The sequence below is a fragment of the Chelonia mydas genome, chromosome 24, assembly GCF_015237465.2.
Source record: "Chelonia mydas isolate rCheMyd1 chromosome 24, rCheMyd1.pri.v2, whole genome shotgun sequence".
Classification (NCBI taxonomy): Eukaryota; Metazoa; Chordata; order Testudines; family Cheloniidae; genus Chelonia; species Chelonia mydas.
The window spans coordinates 18290758-18316559 of NC_051264.2; the positions used below are offsets into that span (position 1 = coordinate 18290758).

At 58.0% G+C, this 25802-nt stretch overlaps 1 protein-coding gene across 13 annotated transcripts; it reads right to left on the reverse strand.

Moving 5' to 3' along the window:
- On the reverse strand, positions 1-25108 carry LOC114021795 (guanylate-binding protein 1). Of its 13 annotated transcripts, none has more exons than XM_043535096.1 (19): positions 24956-25107; positions 23981-24184; positions 22751-22854; positions 21841-21953; positions 21282-21469; positions 20671-20889; positions 19604-19689; positions 19041-19145; positions 18577-18633; positions 18252-18459; positions 6639-6766; positions 5358-5467; positions 4912-5114; positions 4528-4761; positions 3631-3911; positions 3139-3351; positions 2664-2766; positions 1997-2190; positions 1-1600 (listed from the first exon to the last, which is right to left on the reverse strand). In XM_043535096.1, exons 2-19 carry the CDS (start codon positions 24153-24155, stop codon positions 1481-1483), a joined length of 2841 nt encoding a protein of 946 aa, XP_043391031.1. In that variant the 5' UTR covers positions 24156-24184; positions 24956-25107; the 3' UTR covers positions 1-1480. The 13 variants fall into 13 exon arrangements, with proteins under 13 accessions (XP_043391031.1, XP_043391028.1, XP_043391029.1 ...); XM_043535093.1 differs by having other exon boundaries at positions 19041-19148; positions 23981-24188; positions 24985-25103; XM_043535094.1 differs by having other exon boundaries at positions 23981-24188; positions 24985-25102.
- Between the last annotated feature and the right edge of the window lie 694 nt (positions 25109-25802).

Genomic DNA, 25802 nt, shown 5'->3' on the forward strand with positions numbered 1-25802 from the left:
GCCCCTTAGAGACTAACCAATTTATTTGAGCATAAGCTTTCGTGAGCTACAGCTCACGTCATGGGATGCATTCGATAAACATACCCCAAAGTAACAGGCAAAGCTGGTAACACAGGAGAGATCCTACAATAACACACCAGGGCACATGGCAGCACCAGGGTTTAAAGGAGACCCTACAATAACACACCAGTGGCAGCAGCATACATAAGTAGGGCCCTACCAAGTTCACAGCCGTGAAAAACGTGTCCCGGACCGTGAAATAGCCCTGATCTCCCCCGGGCTACTGGGAGCGCCCCAGCTGGGGGGCTCCCGCTGCAAACCCGAGATTGGCTGGGGTGGGACGGGACTTGTCCTTCCCCTGCATGGCCACTCTGGGGGAAAGATCAGACCCACCTCTGGGTACCTCTAGGTTGGGACCCCCATGGTTATAACACTGTGAAATTTTAGATGTAAACAGCTGAAAACGTGAAACTGGCCAATTTTAAAACGGTCTGGCTGTGATCAAAGTGAACTGTGAATTTGGTAGGGCCCAATACATAAGAGACCCCACAGTAACACTCTAGGGTAAGCAGCAGCTCTGGTGTTTATGAGAGACCCTACAATAACACAGCACTGCATGCAGCAACAGCAGGCTTACAAGAGACCCTACAATAATGTTGCCGGCACCCAGTGCCGAGAGGCAAAACAACAGCAGGGGTTCACTGCCCGGTGTGCGTCACTCAATAATCACAACGGGGTGGAGAAGCAGAAAAGTTTATTTCCAGCTGCAAACAAGGTCCAGGGAGAACAGAATCTCAAATCCTGCACCCCAGAGCAGGTGATTACACACACTTTTATATTCCTTAATGCTACTGCACTACACATCAGCCAATTAAAACTTTGCGCAAATACTCTGCCTTTTTTATATGGGTTACAACAATGTTTATTTTTTGCAACCTCTAACAAGCATTTCTAGCAACTTAAACAACCAGCACATTCTGTCTGGCCTTGTAGCTCTCTCCTACTATCTTTAACTTGGCGTCAGCAAACCTTACACGATGAGGCCTTATCTGCGGCTGCAACATTGTTTTAAGAGCAAAACAGCTTACTCAAACCAGCCAGGCCTGAGTTCTATTAAGGGGGGTTGAGAAGAAGCCCTTAGGCCTTCAGCAGGGAGACTTCCTCTAGACTTGTGGCCTTTTATCCCCTCCACTTAACTAGTGGCCATGCCCTGGGGTCTCTAAGAATAACAAACCAGAGCCAGCAGCAGCTCTGGTGTTTATGAGAGACCCTACAATAACACACCAGTGTGTACAGCTTTCCTGTATCAAATGCTCAGTAAACAACAAGCATCACTTAGTGCAAAGCCAGAAGCCCCCCACCCGCAAACGTGCAGCGACCCTAGTGGTTGGCTCTGGCCAGCATCCTCCCCGTGTCAGACAGGCTGGTGGGAGGGGAGCCGGCCCAGCCCAGCTCCCCGAGTCCCTCTGGGTCTCTGTTCTCAGCAGACGACGCAGCGGGAGCGCTGGGGCCGGCTCATCTCCCTCCTCAGGTTCTGCATCTGCTGCTCCAACTGCGCCACCTCCCCCCGGAACCCCTCGCGCAGCAGCCGCTCCTGCTCCTGGGGGACAGAGCCGAGGGTTAGCGCCACTGACACAGAGCTGTGGGGGTCTGGAGCGGGGGCCAGGGGTCCTGGCTCCCACCTCCCCTCCCTGCTCTAACCTCTAGACCCCACCCCACTCCCCTCCCAGAACCAGGAAAGAACCCAGGAGTCCTGGCTCCCAGGCCCAATTAATGCCATTCAGCCAATTCACCATTACCCCTTTCCCTGGCGCCCACTGGCATTTCTCCACCATCTCCCGCTGGTGGTCCAGGAAGCGCTGGTAGCCCCCGGGCACAGAGTAGCTCCCCTCGCAGACCCATTCAGCTCCCAGAGCTGGGGACAGAACCCAGGGGGCTCCCACCCCCCTGCTCTAGGCAGCCCAGTCCCAGCTCCCCAGGGGCCCGGGGAAGGTACCTGCAGTTTCAAGGCCAGCGCTCTCTGCTGCTCGGCCAGCAGCTGCCTCCTGTCCTCCTCCATTTTGGCCGTCAGCTGCCGGACATGCTCCTCGTGGCTGCGCTCCTGGTCCTTCAGCAGCTGCTCCGTCCTGGTCTGCATCTCCTGGCACAGCTGGGCCTCCCGCTCGGCCGCCTCGGCTCGCGTCCGCTCCTCTGAGTGGTGGGGGACAGGGGGGAGGAGGGGACGGGGGGGGGGGGGGGGACACGATCAGGACCAGGGGCTTGGGGTGCAGAGCCCTGGCCCGGGGTCACTGGGTAATCGGCACCCAGGAGTCACCAGATCTATGGAGCCAGAGCCCTGGCCCTGGGGTCACCGCGTCCATGGGGCACTGGATGTATGGGGCCCTGGGAATCACTGGATCTATGGGGTGCTGGGGTCACCGGATCTATGGGTCACCAGGCCTGGGAGGCCATAGAGCCTGTACCCTGAGGCACCGGATCTATGGCATTGAAGAGCCCTGGCACTTGTGGGCTTCAGGGGTCACAGGATCTATGGAGCCATGAGGGCCAGGGGTCACTGGGCTATGGGGCCATGGCGTTCAAGGGGGTGAGTCTGGGGCCAAGACATCACCAGATCCATAGGGCCGTGGGGGTCACAGGACTACGGGCCTCATCTCTGGAGTCACCTTCAATCTCCCTCTGTCTGTCCGTGAGGCTCTGGTCCGTCTGCAGGACGGCCTGGGCCACCATCTCCTTGGACTTCAGAAACTGCTGCAGCACCTCAGCCGCCTGGGGGAATCGGGGAGAAAGGGGGTGAGCCGGAGCCCACAGCCCCTCCTGCCTGAACCTCCCCCGACCCATGTACAGAGGGGGCCCCAGACCAGTGGGAGCCTCTGCGCTGCCCTCTCATCCCGTCAGCCAAGGACGAGCCTGGACCACAAACCTGCAGCGGGATCCAGCGACGTCATCGGTACCTCCCCCGCCAGGGTGCGCGCAGGCTGTGTGTGCAGCTCAGAGCCACAGCCAGAGACAGAACCCAGGAGTCCTGACTCCCAGCCCCCCCTGCTCTAACCCATCAGACCCTGCTGCCCTCCCAGCGCCAGGGATAGAACCCAGGACTCCTTGCTCCCAGCCCCAATTAATGCTATTCAGCCATTTCACCATTATCCCTTTCCCTGGCACCAGCTGGTATTTCTCCACCATCTCCTGCTGGTCGTCCAGGAGGCGCTGGTAGCCCCCGGGCACCGAGTAGCTCCCCTCGCAGACCCGCTCCTCCAGCTCCTGCGACAGCTCCATGAGCACGGCCGTGCACCGGTCCGACGACGCCAGCTCGTTCCGGTGGCAGAGCTCAGAGCGCTTGGAGTCCAGCTTGTCCTGCGGAGAGAGGGGACGTTGGAGCCAGGGTCCCCTGGAGGAGAAAGACCTCGTGCCCCATTTCCTGCCCCAGAGAGCCAGCCAGTGCCCTGACCGGGGGCCGGCGCCTCCTGGAGCCCCCGTGCCCCAGTCTCCACTCCACAGAGCCAACCAGAATCCTGCCCTGGGGCCGGATCGGGGCCAGCACCCCCTGGAGGGGAAATGCCCCGTACCCTCTTCCCGTGGTTGCCCCAGGCTGGGGCAGGGGGGGTTGCGCCCCCATCGCAGGGTCCCTAGTACCTTCAGCTGCCACTGGTATTGCTGTTCCTCGTCCTTGAAGGCGCGCGCCATGAATGCCCGCAGCGCCTCCTGCTCGCACTGGGCGTGCAGCTCCAGCAGCTCCTGCACGCTCTCCGTGGGCAGCGCCGCCCGCCGCGCCAGCTGCTCCTCGTAGACAGCCACGGCCTCCCCCACCGCCGCCGAGTTCTCGATCTGCGCCAGGGCCAGCACCGCGCTCTCCATGCAGGGCACCGCCCCGCTGCGGATGGCGTCGACGTAGGTCACCGCCAGGGTCCCCAGCACTGCCGGAGGGGCAGGGTCAGTGCCAGGGTGCCCAGCGTGGCCAGAGGGGTCAGGGTCAGAGCCAGGGGGCCCAGCGCGGCCGGAGGGGCAGGGTCAGAGCCAGGGCCCCAGCACGGCCAGAGGGGGGCAGGGTCAGAGCCAGGGTGCCCAGCGTGGCCAGAGGGGTCAGGGTCAGAGCCAGGGGGCCCAGCGCGGCCGGAGGGGCAGGGTCAGAGCCAGGGTCCCCAGCACTGCCGGAGGGGCAGGGTCAGCGCCAGGGGGCCCAGCGTGGCCAGAGGGGTCAGGGTCGGGGCACCCTCCTCCCATCCAGCCCCTCCCACGACCTGCCCATACTGGCCCTGGACCCCTCCAATCTGCCAGCAGCTCCCTGCCCTGGCCAGCAGCCCTGGACCTGACCCGACCCTGCAGCACATATGCCAAGCCTGGGATGCGCCCCCATCCCTCCTCCCGCACTGGGATCCCCTGTCCCCAGCCCCGCTCAGAATGCGCTCCACTCCCTATCCCCCGCTCTGGGGATATGCCCCAATCCCCATCCCCTGCCCCCAGGACGCACCCCATCCCCCGAGGGCCATGCCCTGATCCCCCCCCAAGGGCTGCGCCCCGATCCCCACTCACAGGTGCCCGTCACCACGTGGCCGCCCGGGAGGGTTTTGGTGCCCGCATGCTGGTGGACGTGGCTGCAGAAGCGCTGTGCCTGCTCCAGGAACTCGGGGCTCAGCGCTGCCTCGGGCAGCTCGTCCAGCCGGGGCAGGTCGTGGCGCGGGGCCGGGCGGTCGAACACGAAGCACTTGCGGGAGGGGAAGTACTGGCGCAGGTACTTCTTGGGCAGATCCAGCTTCTCAGGCTGGCCTGGGAGAGACCCCCAGGGTCAGACCCACGGGCCCAGCCAGCCTGGTACCCCCAGCCCTGCCCTGCTGCCCCCTCAGACCCACAGCCCCTCCTTGCCTCCCAGATCAGACCCCTGGCCCACCTAGCCCAGTCCCCACCCACATGTGGCACCTTCTCTGCGTTTCAGGGCGTTCTCCAGGTACTCGTCCTCGGTGATCTCCCGCCCATCCAGCTTCAGCTGCAGCGTGAAATCCCGCACGGCCCACACAAAGGCTGGGAAAAACCGCACAAATTCGGCCGAATCCTCCCCCTCCTGCTGGCCGCCCTCGCCTGCTGCTTTCACCTTGATGCGCTCCGTCAGCTCCGTCACATAGCTGGGGGCCAGCTAAGAAACTGGAGATGCAGCGCCCCCCTGCAAGGGGTCCCTGAGCCCAGCGCCCGCAGCCCTCACCCTGTTGCCCCTGGGAACAGCACCCAACAGTGGCACTGGCTACTGGCACCCACCCCAGACCCCTGCTCCCATCAGGGTGCGACAGGTGCTACCCAGTTATGGGAGGGGAATCCCAGCTGCCCCCACCTCCCGGACTCCTGGGTCCCTCCCAGCAGGGGCAGGATACTGAAGCTGCTCCAGGGCGCACTGGTCGATGGTGCCCAGGCTGTTGTAGACCAGGGTGCCGCTGAGCAGCACGGCCAGTGCAAAGATCCATGCGTCATTCTTCGTATCGCCCTGCGGGGAAGGTAGAGGGGGGGAAATCGCAGGGCATCAGTGTTCGACCCCAGCAGAGGGGCGGGGTGGGTAGAATATAGGGCAGGGATCTGGACCTCCCCCTGCAGGTCACAGAGGGAAGCACAGCCCACCAGACCCCACTGCAGAGAAGCAGGGTTGTGGGGTGTGACAAAGTGGGGGATTTTCTTAGTGTTTTATGTGAACACTGTGTGTGCCTCAGTTTCCTTGTGTGCTGCATGTGTAACGTGGTGGGGGGAGGGGGCTTGTAATTTCAGGGGACCAGGTGTGACCTTGCCTAGCAGCCGTGACCCCGAACACTGTCTGGAGATGGGGAACCCAGCGACATGTGATGGAGGCCCAGCCCAGTTTGGGAGCCAGCCGGTTCTGGCTAGGGAGGACGACAATGGGCTGAGGAGAGAGGGGCCTGGGGACCTGACCAGCCAGAGGGGAACAAAGGAGGGAAGAGAGGGGCTCAGGCGGCCTGTTCACCTGGGACCGAAGACAAAGGACAGAGGAGGGGCTGGTGGGGGAGGGGATTTAGGGGGCTGGGGACAAGGAGCAGCCGCCGCCCATGGGGAGCTGGCTGGGGCTGAGACTGGCCAGGCCCCAGGGCCCCGAGAACTGCCCGGGCTGGGTCCAGATCTTCAATAACCCTCCTGTGTGACGCTGACTGGGAGTCCCTGCAGCTAGAGATCGGGGGGCGCTGCTCCCTCTGGGGGTGGGAGCCCCGGGGGTCCAGAGCGAGGGGACTCCCTGAGAGGGCCCCAGCAGAGCCAGGCTGCTGGGGGCTTGGAGGTGCGGTCCCAGAAGGCGGTGAGGCCAGAGGGCCCAACCCCAGAGAGAGGGTGAACCCCCAAGAAGGGCTGTCACACTAGGGGGTTCCTCCCAGGGTCTGTATGGAGCCAAAAAGAGCGCAAGGCCTGGGAGTCTGTGACAGGGGGATATGGGGCAGAGAGCCGGAACTTCCCCTGCAGGTTGGGGGTGGGGAGCATGGCCCACCAGACCCCACTGCAGAGGGACAGGGTGGGGGGATATGGGGCAGGGGAGACTGACCTATGCTGATGCCTGGGCCACCCACCTCCAGGCCCAGAGGCCCTTCCCACATCCAGAGGCCCTTCCACATCCCTGGAGCCGAGACCCAGCCCCGCCCCTCCCATCACCCCCCACTCACCTTCTCCACATCCCCCAGCCCCTCGGTGTCCAGCAGCACCAGGGTGTGGCCGGCCCGGTGGGGGTGGGGCAGGCACCACATCCAGATGCCCTTGGTGTGAGACTGCACCGTGGCGCCCAGCGAAAACCCTGGGGAAAGAGGGGTGGAGCTGGGACAGACGCAGAGCCATGGAACCCAGGAGTCCTACCTCCCAGCCCCTCCCCCCGCTCTAACCACTAGACCCCACTCCCCTCCCAGAGCCAGGGAGAGAACCCAGGAGTCCTGGCTCCCAGCCCCTCTGCTCTGACCACTAGACCCCACTCACCTCCCAGAGCTGGGGGCAGAGAGGGGCCAGGGGAACAATTGGCTGGCGCTGACCTGTCACCTCTGTCGACCCTTCCCCACTACCCTGGATCACCCCACGGGCCTGTAAGGATAAGGCCCTTGTCTGCAGCCATTAGCTAAGAAGCAGGAAGTCACATCCTCACATTCCATCAGGCTGTTAAGAAGGAGACCCCGTCCTAATGGCCCCCACTATCACCCCATAAAGAAACAGATCTTAAGATGGTTAAAGAAAACGTAGTTTGATACAGTGTGTCTGGCAAGAAACCACTTATCAACAGCTGTGGTTGTGAAATCCTCATTTCTGTATTTTTTTATCTTTATGGTCCCCACTTCCCTATTGTTTGTCTGGATGATCTCTGCCTGGTTCTTTGATTGCTTCTGTCTGCTGTATAATTAACTTGACTAGGTGTAAATTAATTAAGGTGGTGTGGGATGATTGGTTAAAGAATTTTGTTACACTATGTTAGGATTGGTTAGTAAAATTTTAGTAAAATGATTGGTTAAAGTACAGCTAAGCAGGACTCAAGTTTCACTATATAAACTGGGGTCCAAGAAGGAGGCCAGGAAAGAAGGAAGAGAAGAAGGAGAAGAAGGAAAGACCAGGAAGAAGAAGAACTCACCCCCAAGACATGGCCTAAGCTCAAAGTTGCTAAGAATCCTCTGCACGACCGTGACGGGCAGCAGCCAGAATCCCGACGAGACCGACCTTGCCCAACCAACAGGGAAAGTCCACCTGCCACGACCACCACTCCCAAGAGGAGAAGGCGGGTGGTGGTGGTCGGGGACTCTCTCCTCCGGGGGACTGAGTCATCTATCTGCCGCCCTGACCGGGAAAACCGAGAAGTCTGCTGCTTGCCAGGGGCTAAGATTCGCGATGTGACGGAGAGACTGCCGAGACTCATCAAGCCCTCGGATCGCTACCCCTTCCTGCTTCTCCACGTGGGCACCAATGATACTGCCAAGAATGACCTTGAGCGGATCACTGCGGACTACGTGGCTCTGGGAAGAAGGATAAAGGAGTTGGAGGCGCAAGTGGTGTTCTCGTCCATCCTCCCCGTGGAAGGAAAAGGCCTGGGTAGGGACCGTCGAATCGTGGAAGTCAACGAATGGCTACGCAGGTGGTGTCGGAGAGAAGGCTTTGGATTCTTTGACCATGGGATGGTGTTCCATGAAGGAGGAGTGCTGGGCAGAGACGGGCTCCATCTTACGAAGAGAGGGAAGAGCATCTTTGCCAGCAGGCTGGCTAACCTAGTGAGGAGGGCTTTAAACTAGGTTCACCGGGGGAAGGAGACCAAAGCCCTGAGGTAAGTGGGAAAGCGGGATACCGGGAGGAAGCACAGGCAGGAATGTCTGTGAGGGGAGGGCTCCTGCCTCATACTGGGAATGAGGGGCGATCAACAGGTTATCTCAAGTGCTTATATACAAATGCACAAAGCCTTGGAAACAAGCAGGGAGAACTGGAGGTCCTGGTGATGTCAAGGAACTATGACGTGATTGGAATAACAGAGACTTGGTGGGATAACTCACATGACTGGAGTACAGTCATGGATGGTTATAAACTGTTCAGGAAGGACAGGCAGGGCAGAAAAGGTGGGGGAGTAGCACTGTATGTAAGGGAGCAGTATGACTGCTCAGAGCTCCGGTACGAAACTGTGGAAAAACCTGAGTGTCTCTGGATTAAGTTTAGAAGCATGAGCAACAAGAGTGATGTAGTGGTGGGAGTCTGCTGTAGACCACCGGACCAGGGGGATGAGGTGGATGAGGCTTTCTTCCGGCAACTCACGGAAGCTACTAGATCGCATGCCCTGATTCTCATGGGTGACTTTAATTTTCCTGATATCTGCTGGGAGAGCAATACAGCGGTGCATAGACAATCCAGGAAGTTTTTGGAAAGCGTAGGGGACAATTTCCTGGTGCAAGTGCTAGGGGAGCCAACTAGGGGGGGCGCTTTTCTTGACCTGCTACTCACAAACCAGGTAGAATTAGTGGGGGAAGCAAAAGTGGATGGGAATCTGGGAGGCAGTGACCATGAGTTGGTTGAGTTCAGGATCCTGACACAGGGAAGAAAGGTAAGCAGCAGGATACGGACCCTGGACTTCAGGAAAGCAGACTTCGACTCCCTCAGGGAACAGATGGCCAGGATCCCCTGGGGGACTAACATGAAGGGGAAGGGAGTCCAGGAGAGCTGGCTGTATTTCAAGGAATCCCTGTTGAGGTTACAGGGACAAACCATCCCGATGAGTCGAAAGAATAGTAAATATGGCAGGCGACCGGCTTGGCTTAATGGTGAAATCCTAGCGGATCTTAAACATAAAAAAGAAGCTTACAAGAAGTGGAAGGTTGGACATATGACCAGGGAAGAGTATAAAAATATTGCTCAGGCATGTAGGAAAGATATCAGGAGGGCCAAATCGCACCTGGAGCTGCAGCTAGCAAGAGATGTCAAGAGTAACAAGAAGGGTTTCTTCAGGTATGTTGGCAACAAGAAGAAAGCCAAGGAAAGTGTGGGCCCCTTACTGAATGAGGGAGGCAACCTAGTGACGGAGGATGTGGAAAAAGCTAATGTACTCAATGCTTTTTTTGCCTCTGTTTTCACTAACAAGGTCAGCTCCCAGACTGCTGCGCTGGGCATCACAACATGGGGAGTAGATGGCCAGCCCTCTGTGGAGAAAGAGGTGGTTAGGGACTATTTAGAAAAGCTGGACGTGCACAAGTCCATGGGGCCGGACGAGTTGCATCCGAGAGTGCTGAAGGAATTGGCGGCTGTGATTGCAGAGCCCTTGGCCATTATCTTTGAAAACTCGTGGCAAACGGGGGAAGTCCCGGATGACTGGAAAAAGGCTAATGTAGTGCCAATCTTTAAAAAAGGGAAGAAGGAGGATCCTGGGAACTACAGGCCAGTCAGCCTCACCTCAGTCCCTGGAAAAATCATGGAGCAGGTCCTCAAAGAATCAATCCTGAAGCACTTACATGAGAGGAAAGTGATCAGGAACAGTCAGCATGGATTCACCAAGGGAAGGTCATGCCTGACTAATCTAATCGCCTTTTATGATGAGATTACTGGTTCTGTGGATGAAGGGAAAGCAGTGGATGTATTGTTTCTTGACTTTAGCAAAGCTTTTGACACGGTCTCCCACAGTATTCTTGTCAGCAAGTTAAGGAAGTATGGGCTGGATGAATGCACTATAAGGTGGGTAGAAAGCTGGCTAGATTGTCGGGCTCAATGGGTAGTGATCAATGGCTCCATGTCTAGTTGGCAGCCGGTGTCGAGTGGAGTGCCCCAGGGGTCGGTCCTGGGGCCGGTTTTGTTCAATATCTTCATAAATGATCTGGAGGATGGTGTGGATTGCACTCTCAGCAAATTTGCGGATGATACTAAACTGGGAGGAGTGGTAGATACGCTGGAGGGGAGGGATAGGATACAGAAGGACCTAGACAAATTGGAGGATTGGGCCAAAAGAAATCTGATGAGGTTCAATAAGGATAAGTGCAGGGTCCTGCACTTAGGATGGAAGAATCCAATGCACCGCTACAGACTAGGGACCGAATGGCTAGGCAGCAGTTCTGCGGAAAAGGACCTAGGGGTGACAGTGGACGAGAAGCTGGATATGAGTCAGCAGTGTGCCCTTGTTGCCAAGAAGGCCAATGGCATTTTGGGATGTATAAGTAGGGGCATAGCAAGCAGATCGAGGGACGTGATCGTTCCCCTCTATTCGACACTGGTGAGGCCTCATCTGGAGTACTGTGTCCAGTTTTGGGCCCCACACTACAAGAAGGATGTGGATAAATTGGAAAGAGTCCAGCGAAGGGCAACAAAAATGATTAGGGGTCTAGAGCACATGACTTATGAGGAGAGGCTGAGGGAGCTGGGATTGTTTAGCCTGCAGAAGAGAAGAATGAGGGGGGATTTGATAGCTGCTTTCAACTACCTGAAAGGGGGTTCCAAAGAGGATGGCTCTAGACTGTTCTCAATGGTAGCAGATGACAGAACGAGGAGTAATGGTCTCAAGTTGCAATGGGTAACAGAGTTGGTGGAGAATGCGGGCAGCCTAAAGTCGTTAGGACCGAATTGATCTAGCCTAACACAGCAGCAGAATACCGGTGATAATTTGTCAAAAAGGGTCGCTACCTGCTTGGCAGATTGTTCACCCTGAAGCAAGAGGAGGGAAAGGAAACAAAGCAAAGGGACCAGGAGGGGTGGGGGTTAGCTGAAGAGCCCCCCCTCCTTGCTAAATGGGTAGCAGAACAAGGTCCATGCCTATGGGGACAAGATTCTTTCCAGGGGAGGGATGCCCCTGAGTGTGCCTGGAAGGGGTTTGAAGCATTCTGTGAGTGCATGAAGCCAAAACCAAAGGAAAAGGCTATCAAAGCAGCAGCTGGGTGGGCATTGTGCAAAGCTGTCACTAATCTCTCCAGCCTGGTAGCACTCCAGGAAAGACAACTGAAGGATTACAGACTCGATTTGGATGTAGTTAAGGATAATTTGGCTCAGTATAAGGCATCTCAGTGAGCTAGTGCGGCTTCAGCATTACAGAATGTAACAGCCCTACAGGCGAAAACAGGAGAGTGTGAGCAACTGAAACGGAAAGTAGAAAACCTGAATGGGGAGGATCTACATTGCAAATGAAGCAGGGGGTGCTCAGGCAGCTGTCATAACGGTGTTACAAGAAAATAAGGATTGGGCCCAGACAGGCAGTGACCACACAGTCTGCAGGCAGCGAACAGAGAAACTGGAAAACGTGGTGGGAGCCCAGAGGGGCACAGTAGCAGTAGTAAGGGGAGGCGTGAGTGTGGGCATGAGGGATACAGACACCTGGGAGGACACTTGGAGTGGGACAGTTGGATGGATTCTGAAGAGAAAGATCCTGGATGCTCATACGGCTTGGCGCTTTTCCTGAGGGGTCCTATGCCCCCGCATAAAGGGACTTGAAGGATTTGAAATTAAAAGCACAACAATTCAATCCTGTGGTTCCAGTTACCACAAGGGTGGTAACAAGAACAGAACTGACCCAACGATGCACAACAACGAAGGGAAATAAGGCAAAATGTTACAGAGATTTCTGATTTTACCCCAGACCAGGTACAGGCAGCTGCTCAGTTATTGGGACCCCTAGAAAGGGACACGCGTCTGGACTGGCTGGTGAAGGTGTTGGCACGAACTGGGTGGAGGCCAGCAGATTATGAGGTTCTAGCCCAGGTCTGTTCTAGTGCTTCTGACTGGGCAGCAATACGCAGTGCCGAGGGGCAGTTAGGTGCGAGCGGTGTTCTTGCCCCTGGACGGGACTGGGTGAAGGAAGTAATGAAGGTAGGGATGTTGGCCTGACAACTGGGGAAACTGTTCCATGTAACAGAACAGGGCCATGTGACTCCCCAGAAGTGTATGTTATTAAAAAGGAGATACTGGCCATGGCTGCTGGGGTTGTGCCAGTAGGAATTGGAACCCCACCGGATTTCAATACTTCCATTTTTAAGACTGCATTGTTAGATGTTTTGAATTCAAGAATGAAAGTGATTTTAGGAACCATAGATCCAGCTCGGGGATACTCGGAGTTGAAACAGGAGATTTTTCAAGCAGCTGTAGTTTTTCAAGACATGCAGGGACACACGGGAAAAGGAAATAGGAACGGGAGAATGGAACCTGTACAGGTGGTAACTTTTGCCAACAACGGGCCCACAGATCTCGGGGCCCACTGCACAATGGCATGTTAGAGGAAGAGGACAGGGAGGTGCACTGGGTAACAGAGGAGCAAGAGGAAGAAATGCATCTGGACGGGGGTATCAGATGCAGACTAGAGGATGTCTGGCTGAAGGTGGGAAAGGTACATTGAGAGGGGAGGCATGGAGGAAACTCATGATGGCAGGGGAATCAAAAGAGAAATGGGACGGAAAGCCCACAAGTGAGTTACTGCAGAGGGCTGCCCAGTTAGAGGAATTGATTGACAAGGTTCCTGTGACTCCCAGAACGAACCCCGAAGCACTTAAGATGAGCTATTACCAGCAGGAGAGAGGGGCGGGGAGGGGGGGGAAGAAAACCTTTTGTAGTGATAATTAAGGTGGGCCATTTCCAGCAGTTAACAAGAACGTCTGAGGAACGGTGCGAGGGGGAGAGAATAAACATGGGGAAATAGTTTTACTTTGTGTAATGACTCATCCACTCCCAGTCTCTATTCAAGCCTAAGTTAATGTAGTTAGTGTAGTAACCAGAGCACGAAGGCAGGTGACCAGCCCAGAGACGCTGGATCCGCAAGCCCTACAGGAAGGGGATGAAGAAATGGAGCAATTACTGAAGCAAGAAACAATCCAAGGAAAATGACATGTACACAAAAAACCCAGAGGGGAAGTGTGGGTCACGGAGCATGACTCAGACCCTGGGGAACGGCCTAGAAGGTGGCTAGTGCCTCAGAAAACCAGGACTGAATTGATTCAATATGTGTATGAGCAAGGGCATTTGGGGGTGGACAAAACTCTAGAAAGGATCAAATATACAAGGTGGTGACCCAGCATAAGGGAAGATGTAAAGCGGTGCTGTAATCATTGTTTGCAATCTGCTATGGTCAATGCAGACCCTCAGGTACAAAAGGGTCCCATTGCTCACCAAAGGAGTGAGGGTCCGTGGGCCCGGTTACAGATAGACTATATTGCACTCCTACCAGTCACCACGTGAAATAACAAGCATTGTTTGGGGATTGTAGATCCCTTTACAAAATGGATAGATGCCATTCCAGCAAAGACTAACACAGCTTTGAGTACAGCCCGGCTATTGTTTAATGTGGTGTTTAGCCGGTGGGGGCTGCCCAAGGAAACTGATTTGGACCAAGGCCCACACTTCATTAGGGAAACGCTGCAGGAACTGCGTAAAATACTCGACATTAAGCAAAGGTTCCTCATTGCAGGCCACCCGCAATCCTCAGGACAAGTGGAACGAACTCACCGCACTCTAAAGGATGCTCTAAGAAAAATGGTAAAAGAAAATGGAGAAGATTGGGATGAAAAATTGTCTATGATTGTAATGGCCTTAAAGTCAGTCTGAGTGAGTCATGATTATAGTCCCTTTGTAGCAATGACGGGAAGGGACATGAGAACACCCCAACAGTGGTGGCTAGATGTAGATATTCCAGATGGGTGGCAACCTAGAGTGCTAAATGACCAGTGGATCCAGTCCCTTTCAGAGGCACTAACGGAAACCCACAAGAACGTAGCAGAACAATTGGGTGTTCCCATAAAAAAGGTGGGTAAAAGTCTGGGCTGGGTGAAGAAGCCCGTTGAGTGGGAAGGTTGGAGGCCAGGTGCCGCATCGGAAATGTGCAGAACAAGCTCACTCTTCAGGAATGAAATGGGAAGGCCGCAGGGAACACTGTGGAAAAAGGCCAGCCCAACAGCATACCAGGGAGAAATCTGGACAGAAAGACTAAACAAGCCAAAGTTAAAATGGTTCCATTCGGCACAGCTTAAACCATGGAAAGGGGATTCCAAGCAGTGACCTCTAATCAGCCCCACCAAGGAGGGCGTTAAAATTTTTTATTTTGTCTTTCAGAGTTCCAAGAAAAGGCTGGTGCCAGCAGAATACAAGTGCCCTGGGCACCATGATAAAGAAGCTGCTGTCGCGACTGTGTGCGGGTGCGTGTTTTATGTTACATGTTGTTTGTCAGGTAGCCAACCCAATCCGCTGGCCTGTTGACATCCATGCAGTAAATGTATGGAGAAACAATTGCTGGATGATGGTACAATGTTGGCTTAATCCATCAGTATTCAATCCCACCAGCTATTGCTTGTGTTGGGAAAAGGGATTTGCTCATTATCATAACGTAACAGCCGGCAGGCCGTCACCAGAAGCCCCATCCCAATCTAGTTTGTCATTAATGACTGGATATTCTAACACTGTGATGGGAAATTGTACGGGACCAAAAGCCACAATATAAAATATTGACTGCCTTAAGCTCACACGGAAACAAGACGGGGTCAATCCTCTTAGTATCCCTGTATCCACCCCAAAATGTGGAATACTGAAGGTCATGGGGTTTGCTTGGCAGCCAGGAGGGGACATTGAAATTAGGATGTTAATGGGGTTTAATGAGCCTCACCTGCTTCAAATCTGGGAATCAAGGCCCAGCACACTGACTATTCCCTCAGGGCAACAACTGCAAATATCAGGAAACTGCCCCAACGCGCCTGGGCAGGTGGATATCGGGATATAGGTGAGATGGACCCCCCAGAATGGATTAGAGAAACCCAGGGCAGTGAATATACTAAAAATCAACCTAAAGTTCCATTACAATATCAGCGTCTGACTAATTTTCATAATATCCCTGCCCAACTAGGTGAATATACATTGCAAAACATCTAGGTAAAATTAAATTTTAAAATAATTGCCTCCAAACTGGATTTGCAAAAATCAAGAAGACACCCAATAAATGGACCACATGTGGTAAAATTGGATCATAGGGTGTGACATACTATACCTTGTGGGAGCATCCTGTAACCCCCATATTCCTCATTTACATATAATGCTGATATTGCATATAAAACATGCCATGTGAGAGGTGTGACGCAGCGGGGGGTTTTCTTGTTGTTTCCAATGGTTTGCGTGCAGAGTGTAGGACTGAGTTTCCCTGTGTGTTACTAGTTTAACAAGGTGGCGGGAGAGGGAGTTTGTTGTTACAGAGGGACAGAGAACGGCCTGGAGAATGGACACTTCAGCGACTGGTGACCGGGAGGCCCAGCTCGGGAGTCACAGCCAGTTCTGGCCAGTGGGAGGACATGGGCTGTGGGGAGAGGATCCCGGTCACCGGACCAGCCAGTTCCAGCCAGTGGGGAAACAAAGGACGGATGAGAGGAGAGGCTGAGAGGAGAGGAGACCCAGGCGACCCTGTTTACCTGGGACAGAAGACAAAGGACAGAGGCGGCGCTTGGGGGACAGTGATATCGGATGCCCAGACGGAAGGAGGGGGCTGCTGGGCTAGGAGGAGAGAGCCCACCTGGAGGCAGGACAGATCTAGGTATGCTGTGCTGAGGGAGGCCAGGCCTGAGGCCAGAGAGTTTCCTATGCTGGGTTCAGATGCTCAATAAACCCTCCTGTGTTACGCTGGCTGAGTGTCACTCCGGTCTAGAGAACAGGGTTGCATTATTCCCTCTGGGAGTGGAGGCCATGGGGGTCCAGAGCGAGGGGACTCCCTGAGGTAGCCCACAGCAGAGACAGGCGTGCTGAGGCTCAGAGAGATGCAGTTCCAGGAGGTGGAGGGGCTTAACCCACGAGAAAGAGTGGACCCCCAGGAAGGGCTGTCGCTCTGAAGGGGGCTCCCCACAGGGACCGTACGGAGCCAAGAGAGAGCACGAGTCCTGTGAGTCTGTGACATGAGGTATCATGGCAAAGGTTATGATCTGCTGAAAACCATTGTTCCATCTAAATATGTGTATCATCCATGCATGTGAAGTTATGAGAATGTGCTGTGTGGTTGTCACCAAGATACGCTGTGGGTTTGGGAGGCACCCAGGTACTAGCTCCCCAGAGACAATGTCAAGGAAAGTAACCAATGCCCAGGTGGGTGTCAAACCATCAACAGCCGTTGTCCAGCAAGGGAGCTACAATTCAGTGACTCACTGGCAGGAGGCCACACCAGGGGAACTGCTCAGCCTTGCCTGGAGACTCAGCAATGCCCCCCAGACACGCCTGGACTTGCGTTCTCCGAGCACCTGGACTAAGGGTATAAAACAGAGCACAGGGGCCCCATGCTGGGCCTTTCTCCTCCCCCACACTACATTGCAAGCAACAAGGACACTCGGAAGACTGAAGACTCCAGCAGAGGGGACTGGCCCAGGTTTCAAGGGTGAAAGCTGTGTTCTATGAACTGCAATATCCAGTAGGGTGAGAAAACCTGCTTTGTCTAGATCAGGGGTCAGCAACCTGGGCATGCGAACTGATTTTTGGTGGCATTCTGCTGCCAGCCAGTGTCCTGGCCACCGGCCCCGCTCAGCCCGCTGCCTGCTTGGATGAACGGAACCCAGGGCCGGCAGCGGGCTGAGCGGGGCCGGCGGCCGGGACCCTGCCTGGCAGGGCCGGTGCACAGAACCCCAGACCGGCAGCAGGCTGAGCGCTCCTGGTCGCCGGCGCCGCTCAGCCCGCTGCCAGTCTGGGGTTCCATCCGCCAGCACCTGTATATGTCAAATGTATTACTGGCACACCAAACCTTAAATTAATGAAGATTTGGCACCCCACTTCTCAAAGGTTGCCGACCCCTGGTCTAGATGTTGCCCAGGCTAACAGGATTGGAAGTTTAGACTGTGTGCTTATATTTTGTTTTCGTTTGGTAACTAACTCTGGACTTTTTCCCTATCACTTATAATCACTTAAAATCTATCTTTTGTAGTCAATAAATTTGTTTCACCGTTTATCTTTACCAGTGAGTTTGCCTGAAGTGTGTGGTAAATCTGCTCAGGTTACAAAGGCTGGTGTACATCCACTTTCCATTGAAGTGGGGAACCAATTAATAAATTTGCACTGCTTGTCTTGAGCAGTGCTGGATGGTATATTCCCGAGGTGCAAGGCTGGGAGCTGGGGGGATTTGGCAGGTGCTTTTCTCTGTGTGATCCATGAGTGGCTCTGGGAGCATTCATGCAACCTAGCTGGGTGTGGGGCTCCATGTGCGACTGTGCTGAGCGAGCACAGCGCAGGGAGGGGTTGCTGCTGGTCACTAGCAAAGCATTGTGGGAGACAGCCCAGGCTGGAGAATAAGGGTGGCACAGCAGTCCCACGGTCCCAGGCTGCACCCTGGGGATCCTGTCACGTATGGAACCAGTTATTATATCACCAATACGATCTCTAAAGCAAACTGAGCTGGACCTCACCGGGTTAAATGTGTCCAAGGTCGTGCCTCAATGTGCCCCACACATACAAACGCTCCGTAAGAGGTGGGCAGCATGGTTACATTTAGGGTATGTTGAAAAACCCATAAGGATTAGCATGTGTATTCTGCTGGATAACTGTTAATAAATAGAGGAGAAGGATATTACTGTGTAAGACTCTTTCACTGGGAAAAGGTCCTGCAGACCTGCAAAACCCACGCCCTGAGCCCCAGGAACTGGGTAAGGGTGGGTGCCCCCTAGAGTGGGTGAGTAACAGAGAATTTTGTGCAGGTAACAGGCCCATCTAGCCTGATATCCCGCCCCCTCCCTCCCCTGGGATTAGCCACACAGGCCTGTCTACCCTGGTATCCTCCCCGCTCCCTGGATCAGCCCCATGGCCCCATCCACCCAATATTTCCCCAGCTGGGCCGAGCACCCTGCAGTGCTCACCTCCCCGGTCCTTGCCGGCCAGTCGGTTCAGGAGGTACGACTTGCCGGTGCGGTACAGCCCGGCGATGGCCACCACCACCACGGGCTGGCGGAAGCTCTGGAGCAGGTCCAGGGCTCGCTGGTTCAGCTGCAGCTCCCCGCCTGACCAGTTCTCGATCAGGCACAACGGCTCCTCCATGGCGCCTGGCTGTGCCGTGCCGGGGGCAGCCTGGGGGACAGCAGGGATAAATGAGGCTGGGAGCAGGGGGCACGGAGGGGGCCATTTCTGCTTCCCCCCAAAGGCAGCCAGGAGGGTGTTGGGGCTGGACTGACAGGGGCCACTCACCTGGGCCAGGACTGGCGGGGCGGGTCGAGACGCCTGCAGCGGGACCACGCGCTCCCTCTGTCCGGGAAAGACAACGGGGGGCAGACACATCACGGAGAGCGAAAGAGCATGGCCAGATCCACCGCCTGGCAAAGGGCTGACGCACCCCACCACCTGCCGCAGAGCCGCTCAGCGCCTTTCCCCTCTAGGGGGCGCCAGCCCCGAGGCACCCCAGGGCAGGGGCTGGCTGGCTCAGGGCGGCGGGGAATGGGACACCAGCTCCCACTTAGCTACATGCTCCATGGCTATAAGTGGTTCCATGTGTGACATTAGTTTCTGGGTCTCAGCCCAGTTCCTAGCAGGAAGCCCCCCCGCCCCATACGGCCCAACCCCCAGCTGTCTCTAAGCCTTGCTGGAACCAGGAACAGGCCCCCCACTCCCCTGAAGCCCCTTCCCCCCAGTCCCTGGGGCTGCCCCCGACTGACCTTGGGCTCCGGCACCGAAGGCTGGGCAACGCTGGCTGCAGCTCTCCTGGGTGGGGCGCCTCCCGTGGGGTCCATTGGGTACCCCACAGAGTAATCATCGCCTTCCTGCTTGGAGCAGAAACCTCTGCATTAACTGGAGCCTGCCCCGCCCCCACCCACTGCACAGATCCCATGGCACCCCACCCCACCCCCACGTGAGCCCCTCTGCATCTCCCAGCACCCAGCCCCCTTCCCCCACCCACTGCACAGATCCCATGGGACCCCCTCCCCCTGTGTGAGCTCCTCTGCTTCTCCCAGCACCCAACCCCCTTTCCCCCACCATGACAGAGATCCCAAGGGACCCCCTCCCCCATCCCCACGTGAGCCCCTCTGCATCTCCCAGTGTCCAGCCCTCACCCACTGTACAGATCCCATGGAACCCCCACCCTGTCCCCCCATGAGCCCCTCTGCATCTCCCAGCACCCGGCCCCCGCACATATCCCATGGGACCCCCCACCCTGCCCCGCCATGAGCCCCTCTGCTCTCCCAGCACCCGGCCCGCTTCCCCCCAGACCCTCCCTCACCTGCAGGTCATTGCAGAGCTCACTCAAGAGAACGGGCTTGTCCCGGGACAGCAGGTCCACGACACGCTCCAGGAAATCAGCCAGGACTGGAGAGAGAGGACAGACCAGGACTCAGTGGGCCGGTGGCTCCTGTCCAGTCACCCCCTCCCCCCTGCCCCACTCTGGCTCAGGTACTGAGGTTTCTGCTGCTGCTGCAGCGTGGGCTAGGACTCCTGGGTTCCGGTCCAGGCACTGCGCTGGCCTGCTGGAGGAGCCAGGGCAAGTCACGGCCCTGCTTTGTGCCTCAGTTTCCCCTGCTGTACAAGGAGGACAAAGGTGCTGCCCTCTTGGAAACGGATGGCTGGGAAGCACTAGAGAAGAGCCAGGGATCGTTATCGTTACAGGCAGCTGAGCCCATTGTTCCCAGCAACTGAGGCTGGTGATTTTCCAGCCCAAGGACGGGGCCAGAAGTGGGCGACTGACGGGCTTTCAGGTCCTGGCAATTCCACATAAAATAAAATTGTTTTGGGTTGAACAAAAGAGTGAAACTGTTCAAAGCTTCCAGCCAATAGAAAAAGCCCAAAACCCGACGTTTCAGGTCAAAGGAAACATTCCGCCAACACCCCGAGAGCCCAAGGCTTTGGGGACAGTTTTGCGGCTTAAATAAAATAGGAAATCTCAAAATGGAAAGTTGTCTTGAACCAAAAACCAGACTTCTGCCGTTTTGGGAAGTTTTCTGGTTTTTTCCCCCTACACCAACAATATGGAGAAACCGACAGGAATTCAGGGGAAATGTCTCTGCTGCCAAAGCTGCATTTTTCACCAAAAAAATTCGTCCAGCAGTACCCACGTTCCTGAGTTTTCAGCTAGAATTATCTCTGCTATTTATTAGGTGTATTACGGTAGCGCCCAGGCGCCCTGGTCCTGGCACACGCCCTGGTTGCGCTAGGCGCTGTACACTAGGATTGCTATTTATTAGGTGTCTTATGGTAGCACTGAGGCATCCCGGTCGGGCCCACGACCTCGTTACGCTAGGCACTGTACAGACACCCCACAGGCTGCCCACCCACCCCCAGCCAGACACTTACATGCCCCATCCACCACTCTGTTCCCCACCACGGTCTTAGGGTTCTGGCTCAGGACGTAGTCCTTAAAACGCCCCATCTGCTCCTGGAACGTGGGGTGCAGCTGGTCTGCGGGAGATGGTGGCTCACCGTGCCCTCCATCTGCTCGGGGGGAGCAGAAACGGAACAGCTTGCGGCAGGGGAATAACCTCTGTACGCAGCTGGACGGGGAGTCCTCCAAATCTGCGAGAGAAAGGGGGGCGGCGGGTGAATCCTGGGGTCACACCGAGCAGCAGGGGATGCTGAGGGCAGAGATGTGGCCACTCTGGGGCGGGGCACAAAGGCTGTTGATACATGGACCCCTCATGCAGCATGGAGATGCAGCCACCTGTGGAGTGGGGAATGTTTATACAGGGACCCCTAGCCCAGCGCAGAGATGCGGCCCCTGTGGGGCAGAACACAGAGGCTGTTTCAAACCAGTGCTCGTTTAGGACAGGAAGTGAAGCGGGCTCCTGTACCCCTCTGAGATGGCAGGGGTGACTTGGGGAGGCAGGATGGAACCTAAGCCAGGCTGGGGACCGGCCCGGACGCCAGGGTTCCCCTCCCCTGGGGGAAGGGCCCCGATGGCCATGCACCTTGCGGGGAGCTGAGAGCCGAGTCCAGCTCATGGCCCGTGGCTTTCAGCACCTCATCCAGGCAGGGGTCGGGTGCCACGTCTCGCAGGCACCACACGAAGTTGGGCAGCACGCTGCTCAGGAGGAAGCTGTTCTCCCAGGAGCACTCGTCCAGCACTTGCACCACCCGGGGCAGATCCCTCACGTACCTGCAGGGGGTGCCGTGAAGGAAAAGACAGGGCCAAGCGACGGGAACCGAACCAGGCTGGGGTGGAGCAGGGCGGGGCGAATGGGACATGGGGCCTTTCCCCTCCAGGTCACCGGCTCCCATCCAGCCCCAGGGCAGGGGACTGGCTGTGGGGGAGGATGGGGAATGAGGCATGTGGCCTTTCCCCTCTAGGGAGCGCCGGTTCCCATCTGACCCCAGGGCAGGGACTGGCTGGCTCAGGGGGGTAGGAACGGGAGAGGGGGCCTTTCCCCTCTAGGGGGCGCCGGCCCTGATCCAGCCCCAAGGTGAGGGGACCAGCTGGCACAGAGGGGCAGGGAATGGGACATGAGGCGGCCATGCTGGGAAGGATACGTCAGGCGGTCGAGCTGCCTCTGGGGGTCGCCCTCACTCCTGGTGTTATAGACCAAGACGCTGCTGAGCAGCACGTTCAGGAGGAAGAGCTGGGAGAGCTTTGTGTTGTCGCCCTGCAATGGCGTAGAGAGGCACATGAACAGCGGGCCTAAGCGTGGCACCCCACTCCCCTCCCAGAACCGGGGAGGGAACCCAGGAGTCCGGGCTGCCAGCTTCCCCCTCTAACCACTGCACCCCACTCCCCTCCCAGAGCCAGGGAGGGAACCCAGGAGTCCTGGCTGCCAGCTTCCCCCTCTAACCACTGCACCCCACTCCCCTCCCAGAGCCAGGGAGGGAACCCAGGAGTCCTGGCTGCCAGCTCCCCCCTCTAACCACTGCACCCCACTCCCCTCCCAGAACCGGGAAGGGAACCCAGGAGTCCTGGCTGCCAGCTCCCCCCTCTAACCACTGCACCCCACTCCCCTCCCAGAGCTGGGGAGGGAACCCAGGAGTCCGGGCTGCCAGCTTCCCCCTCTAACCACTGCACCCCTCCCCTCCCAGAGCCAGGGAGGGAACCCAGGAGTCCTGGCTGCCAGCTCCCCCCTCTAACCACTGCACCCCACTCCCCTCCCAGAGCTGGGGAGGGAACCCAGGAGTCTGGGCTGCCAGCTCCCCCCTCTAACCACTGCACCCCACTCCCCTCCCAAAGCCGGGGAGGGAACCCAGGAGTCCGGGCTGCCAGCTCCCCCCTCTAACTACTGCACCCCACTCCCCTCCCAGAGCCGGGGAGGGAACCCAGGAGTCTGGGCTGCCAGCTCCCCCCTCTAACCACTGCACCCCACTCCCCTCCCAGAGCTGGGGATAGAACCCAGGAGTCCTGGCTCCCAGCCCCGCCCCACACACACACACCCTAACCACTGGACCCCACTACCTCTTGCTCGGGGAATCCTTCCGTGTCCAGCAGCACCAGGGCCTGGTCAGGCTGAGTCGGGTGGGGCAGGCACCACACCCAGATCCCCGGAGAGCAGGGGAAACCTGTGGGGAGCGGGGGGTCAGGGGAGGCCCAGGCAGAGGGGTCAGGGAGACAGGGGGTCAGCCTGGCATCGGTGGAGGCTCAGCGAGGCCCAGCGGTGGGATAGAAACATAGCAATACAGGCTGGCAGGGCCCTGGCGAGGCCGTCGCCGGCATCCCCCGGCACTGGGGCAGGGCCCAGTAAAGCGAGACCAGCCCTGACAGGGTCTGTCTAAGCCCCAATGCTGCGATTCCCAGGCCAATGGGGACTCTGTGATCATCCAGCCTGACCCCTGACAGCCCAGCCCAGAGACCGGCCCCCAAACCAGCCCAGAGCCGATCACCCGGAGACCCGCCCCGTCCGCAATGGAGACGCTCAGCACACTGCTCCCCTGGTTAATTCCCCGCACCAGTCACAGCTGATACCTTATTCCAGCCTGAATACATCCGGCTTCCCCTTCCCCCCGGAGCTCCCCTTCCCCCAGGGCTCCCCTCCCTCCTTCCCGCCATGGGTCGCGTCCCCCCTTCTGAAGTCTCATCCTCGGGCTTCTGCTCTGACCCTCTTCACCTGACTCAGCTCCTCCCCAAGCGAGCGGAGCTGGGAGGGCCTGTGTAGGCGCCCGCCCTAGCGTTGCCCATTTCCCCCTTTCCTCCTCCCACAGCGACATGCCGCACGCTGCCCCTCACTCCCTTCCCCCCGCCCGGCCCTCCACAGCAGGCCGGACCCCTCTGGCCAACGCCCCAGCTGTGCCAGGGATCCCGCCGCGGCTCCGGGCAGCCAGCTCAGCCACAGCTCGGTTTGCCTGCCAGGACTCCCCCTCTGCGTTCCCCACGCTCCTCGCATCAGGGCGCAGACATCGGAGACGCTGGGCGGGCTGGTCCCACGGGGACCCCCCAAACCCAGCTTTCGGCTCTGTCCAGGGCCGGGTGAATACGGGCAGGCGCAGGCAGGGGTTCGAAAGGCTCATGCGGGGGGTCGGGAGAGGCCCAGGAGGCCCAGCGGAGGGTGGGGGGAAGCACAGGCAGGGGGTCAGGGGAGGCCCAGGTGGGGAGTCGGGGGAGGCAGGGGTTCGGGAGGCCCAGGCGGAGGGCATAGGGGGATGGTGGAGGCCCAGGCATAGGGAAGGGGGAGCAATGGGGACCCATCACCTTCGCCCTGCCCCGCCAGCCGGTCCATGAGGAAGGATTTCCCGGTGCCACGGGGCCCGAAGACAGCGAGGACGTGGAGGGGCCGGGTGAGGCCCCGGAGCAGGCCCAGGGCGGCCGGGTTCACCCGCAGGGCGCCAGAGCTGGGCACCGGCTCTACCAGGCAAACGGGCTCCATGGCCTCGGTGTGGGGTCCGGAGCACGGGGCTGGAGGAGAGAGGGCAGCGTTACACCAGAGGCTGTGCAGCGGAGATGCCTGTGGCCCACAGAGCCTGGCCCATATCTGGGAGCCACAGCGCCAGGGCGTCCGGCCAACAGTTCGGGCCCATCTTCTCTCTGGGAGCAGGACCAGCCCAGGGCCCCATCCCCAGGCCTGTGCTGCGGAAGGAGGGATTTGTAGGCATTCGGCCAGCTGGTACCACCAGAACCAAGCCCACCCCAGGGCACCTGCTCTGCACAAGACGGGGGCAGAAGGACCCGCTCTCCAGCCACACGGCCCCTCCGCAGGAGCTGACAGACCTGTTTTAAAGAGGGGTAAACTGAGACACAGAGCAGAGACTGGGCCAAAGCCACACAAGGGCAGGGCTGAGGACAGATCCCAGCCCCCGCTGCTCTAACCCACTAGACCCCACTCCCCTCCCAGAGCCGGGGAGAGAACCCAGGAGTCCTGGCTCCCAGCCCCGCTGCTCTAACCCACTAGACCCCACTCCCCTCCCAGAGCCGGGGAGAGAACCCAGGAGTCCTGGCTCCCAGCCCCGCTGCTCTAACCCACTAGACCCCACTCCCCTCCCAGAGCCGGGGAGAGAACCCAGGAGTCCTGGCTCCCAGCCCCGCTGCTGTAACCCACTAGACCCCACACCCCTCCCAGAGCTGGGGAGAGAACCCAGGAGTCCTGGCTCCCAGCCCCGCTGCTGTAACCCATGAGACCCCACTCCCCTCCCAGAACTGGGGAGAGAACCCAGGAGTCCTGGTTCAAACCTGGCTGGGGCCGTGGCAGAAGCCCCAGGCTGGAGCAGAGTTGGGGTGCAGCAAGCACTGAAGTGTCCCCGGGCTGGGGGAAGTGAGGCTTTTGCTTTCACTTTCTCTGCCGACTCCTCCCCACCCTGAAGCAGTGTTAAATCCATGATCCTATGGGAGGAAGCGGGGAGGGACTCCTGGGTTCTCTCCCTGGCTCGGGGAGGGGGGTGGGCTCCAGGACTCCTGGGTTCTCTCCCTGGCTCGGGGAGGGGGGTGGGCTCCAGGACTCCTGGGTTCTCTCCCTGGCTCGGGGAGGGGGGTGGGCTCCAGGACTCCTGGGTTCTCTCCCTGGCTCGGGAAGGGAGGTGGGCTCCAGGACTCCTGGGTTCTCTCCCTGGCTCGGGGAGGGGAGTGGGCTCCAGGACTCCTGGGTTCTCTCCCTGGCTCGGGGAGGGGAGCGGGCTCCAGGACTCCTGGGTTCTCTCCCTGGCTCGGGGAGGGGAGTTTGAAGCTCTGTGTTCAGCACTGCACCGTTATTGCTCATGTCGCTGCTGCCACCGTCAGGAACTAAACGAGAAGGAGAAACGATTCCCCTGCCCCCGCTGGTGAACAAACGCTAGGCGGGCAGCCCCCCTCAAGCAGACACCCTCTCGCCCCGCGCAGGACGCGACCCCTCTGGGGTGGGGCAGGGGTCAGTTATACCGGGAGCCCTCACCCAGCGCTGGGATGCAGCCCCTCTGGGGTGGGGGCTGTTTATACAGGGACCCCTCACCTGGTGCTGGGACGGGGCCCCTGTGGGGTGGGGCAGGGTTGGTTATACAGGGACCCCTCAGCTGATACTCGGATGGGGCCCCTGTGGGGTGGGGCA

Coding starts and splice junctions, on each gene's coding strand:
- LOC114021795 (XM_043535090.1), bottom strand. CDS start 25,101: ATGGATTTAACACTGCTTCAGGGTGGGGAGGAGTCGGCAGAGAAAGTG. Junction 20,890..21,281: donor GGCTCTCAGCTCCCCGCAAG/GTGCATGGCCAT, acceptor TTTCTCTCGCAG/ATTTGGAGGACTCCCCGTCC. Junction 19,690..20,670: donor CAGAGTGGTGGATGGGGCAT/GTAAGTGTCTGG, acceptor CTCTCTCTCCAG/TCCTGGCTGATTTCCTGGAG.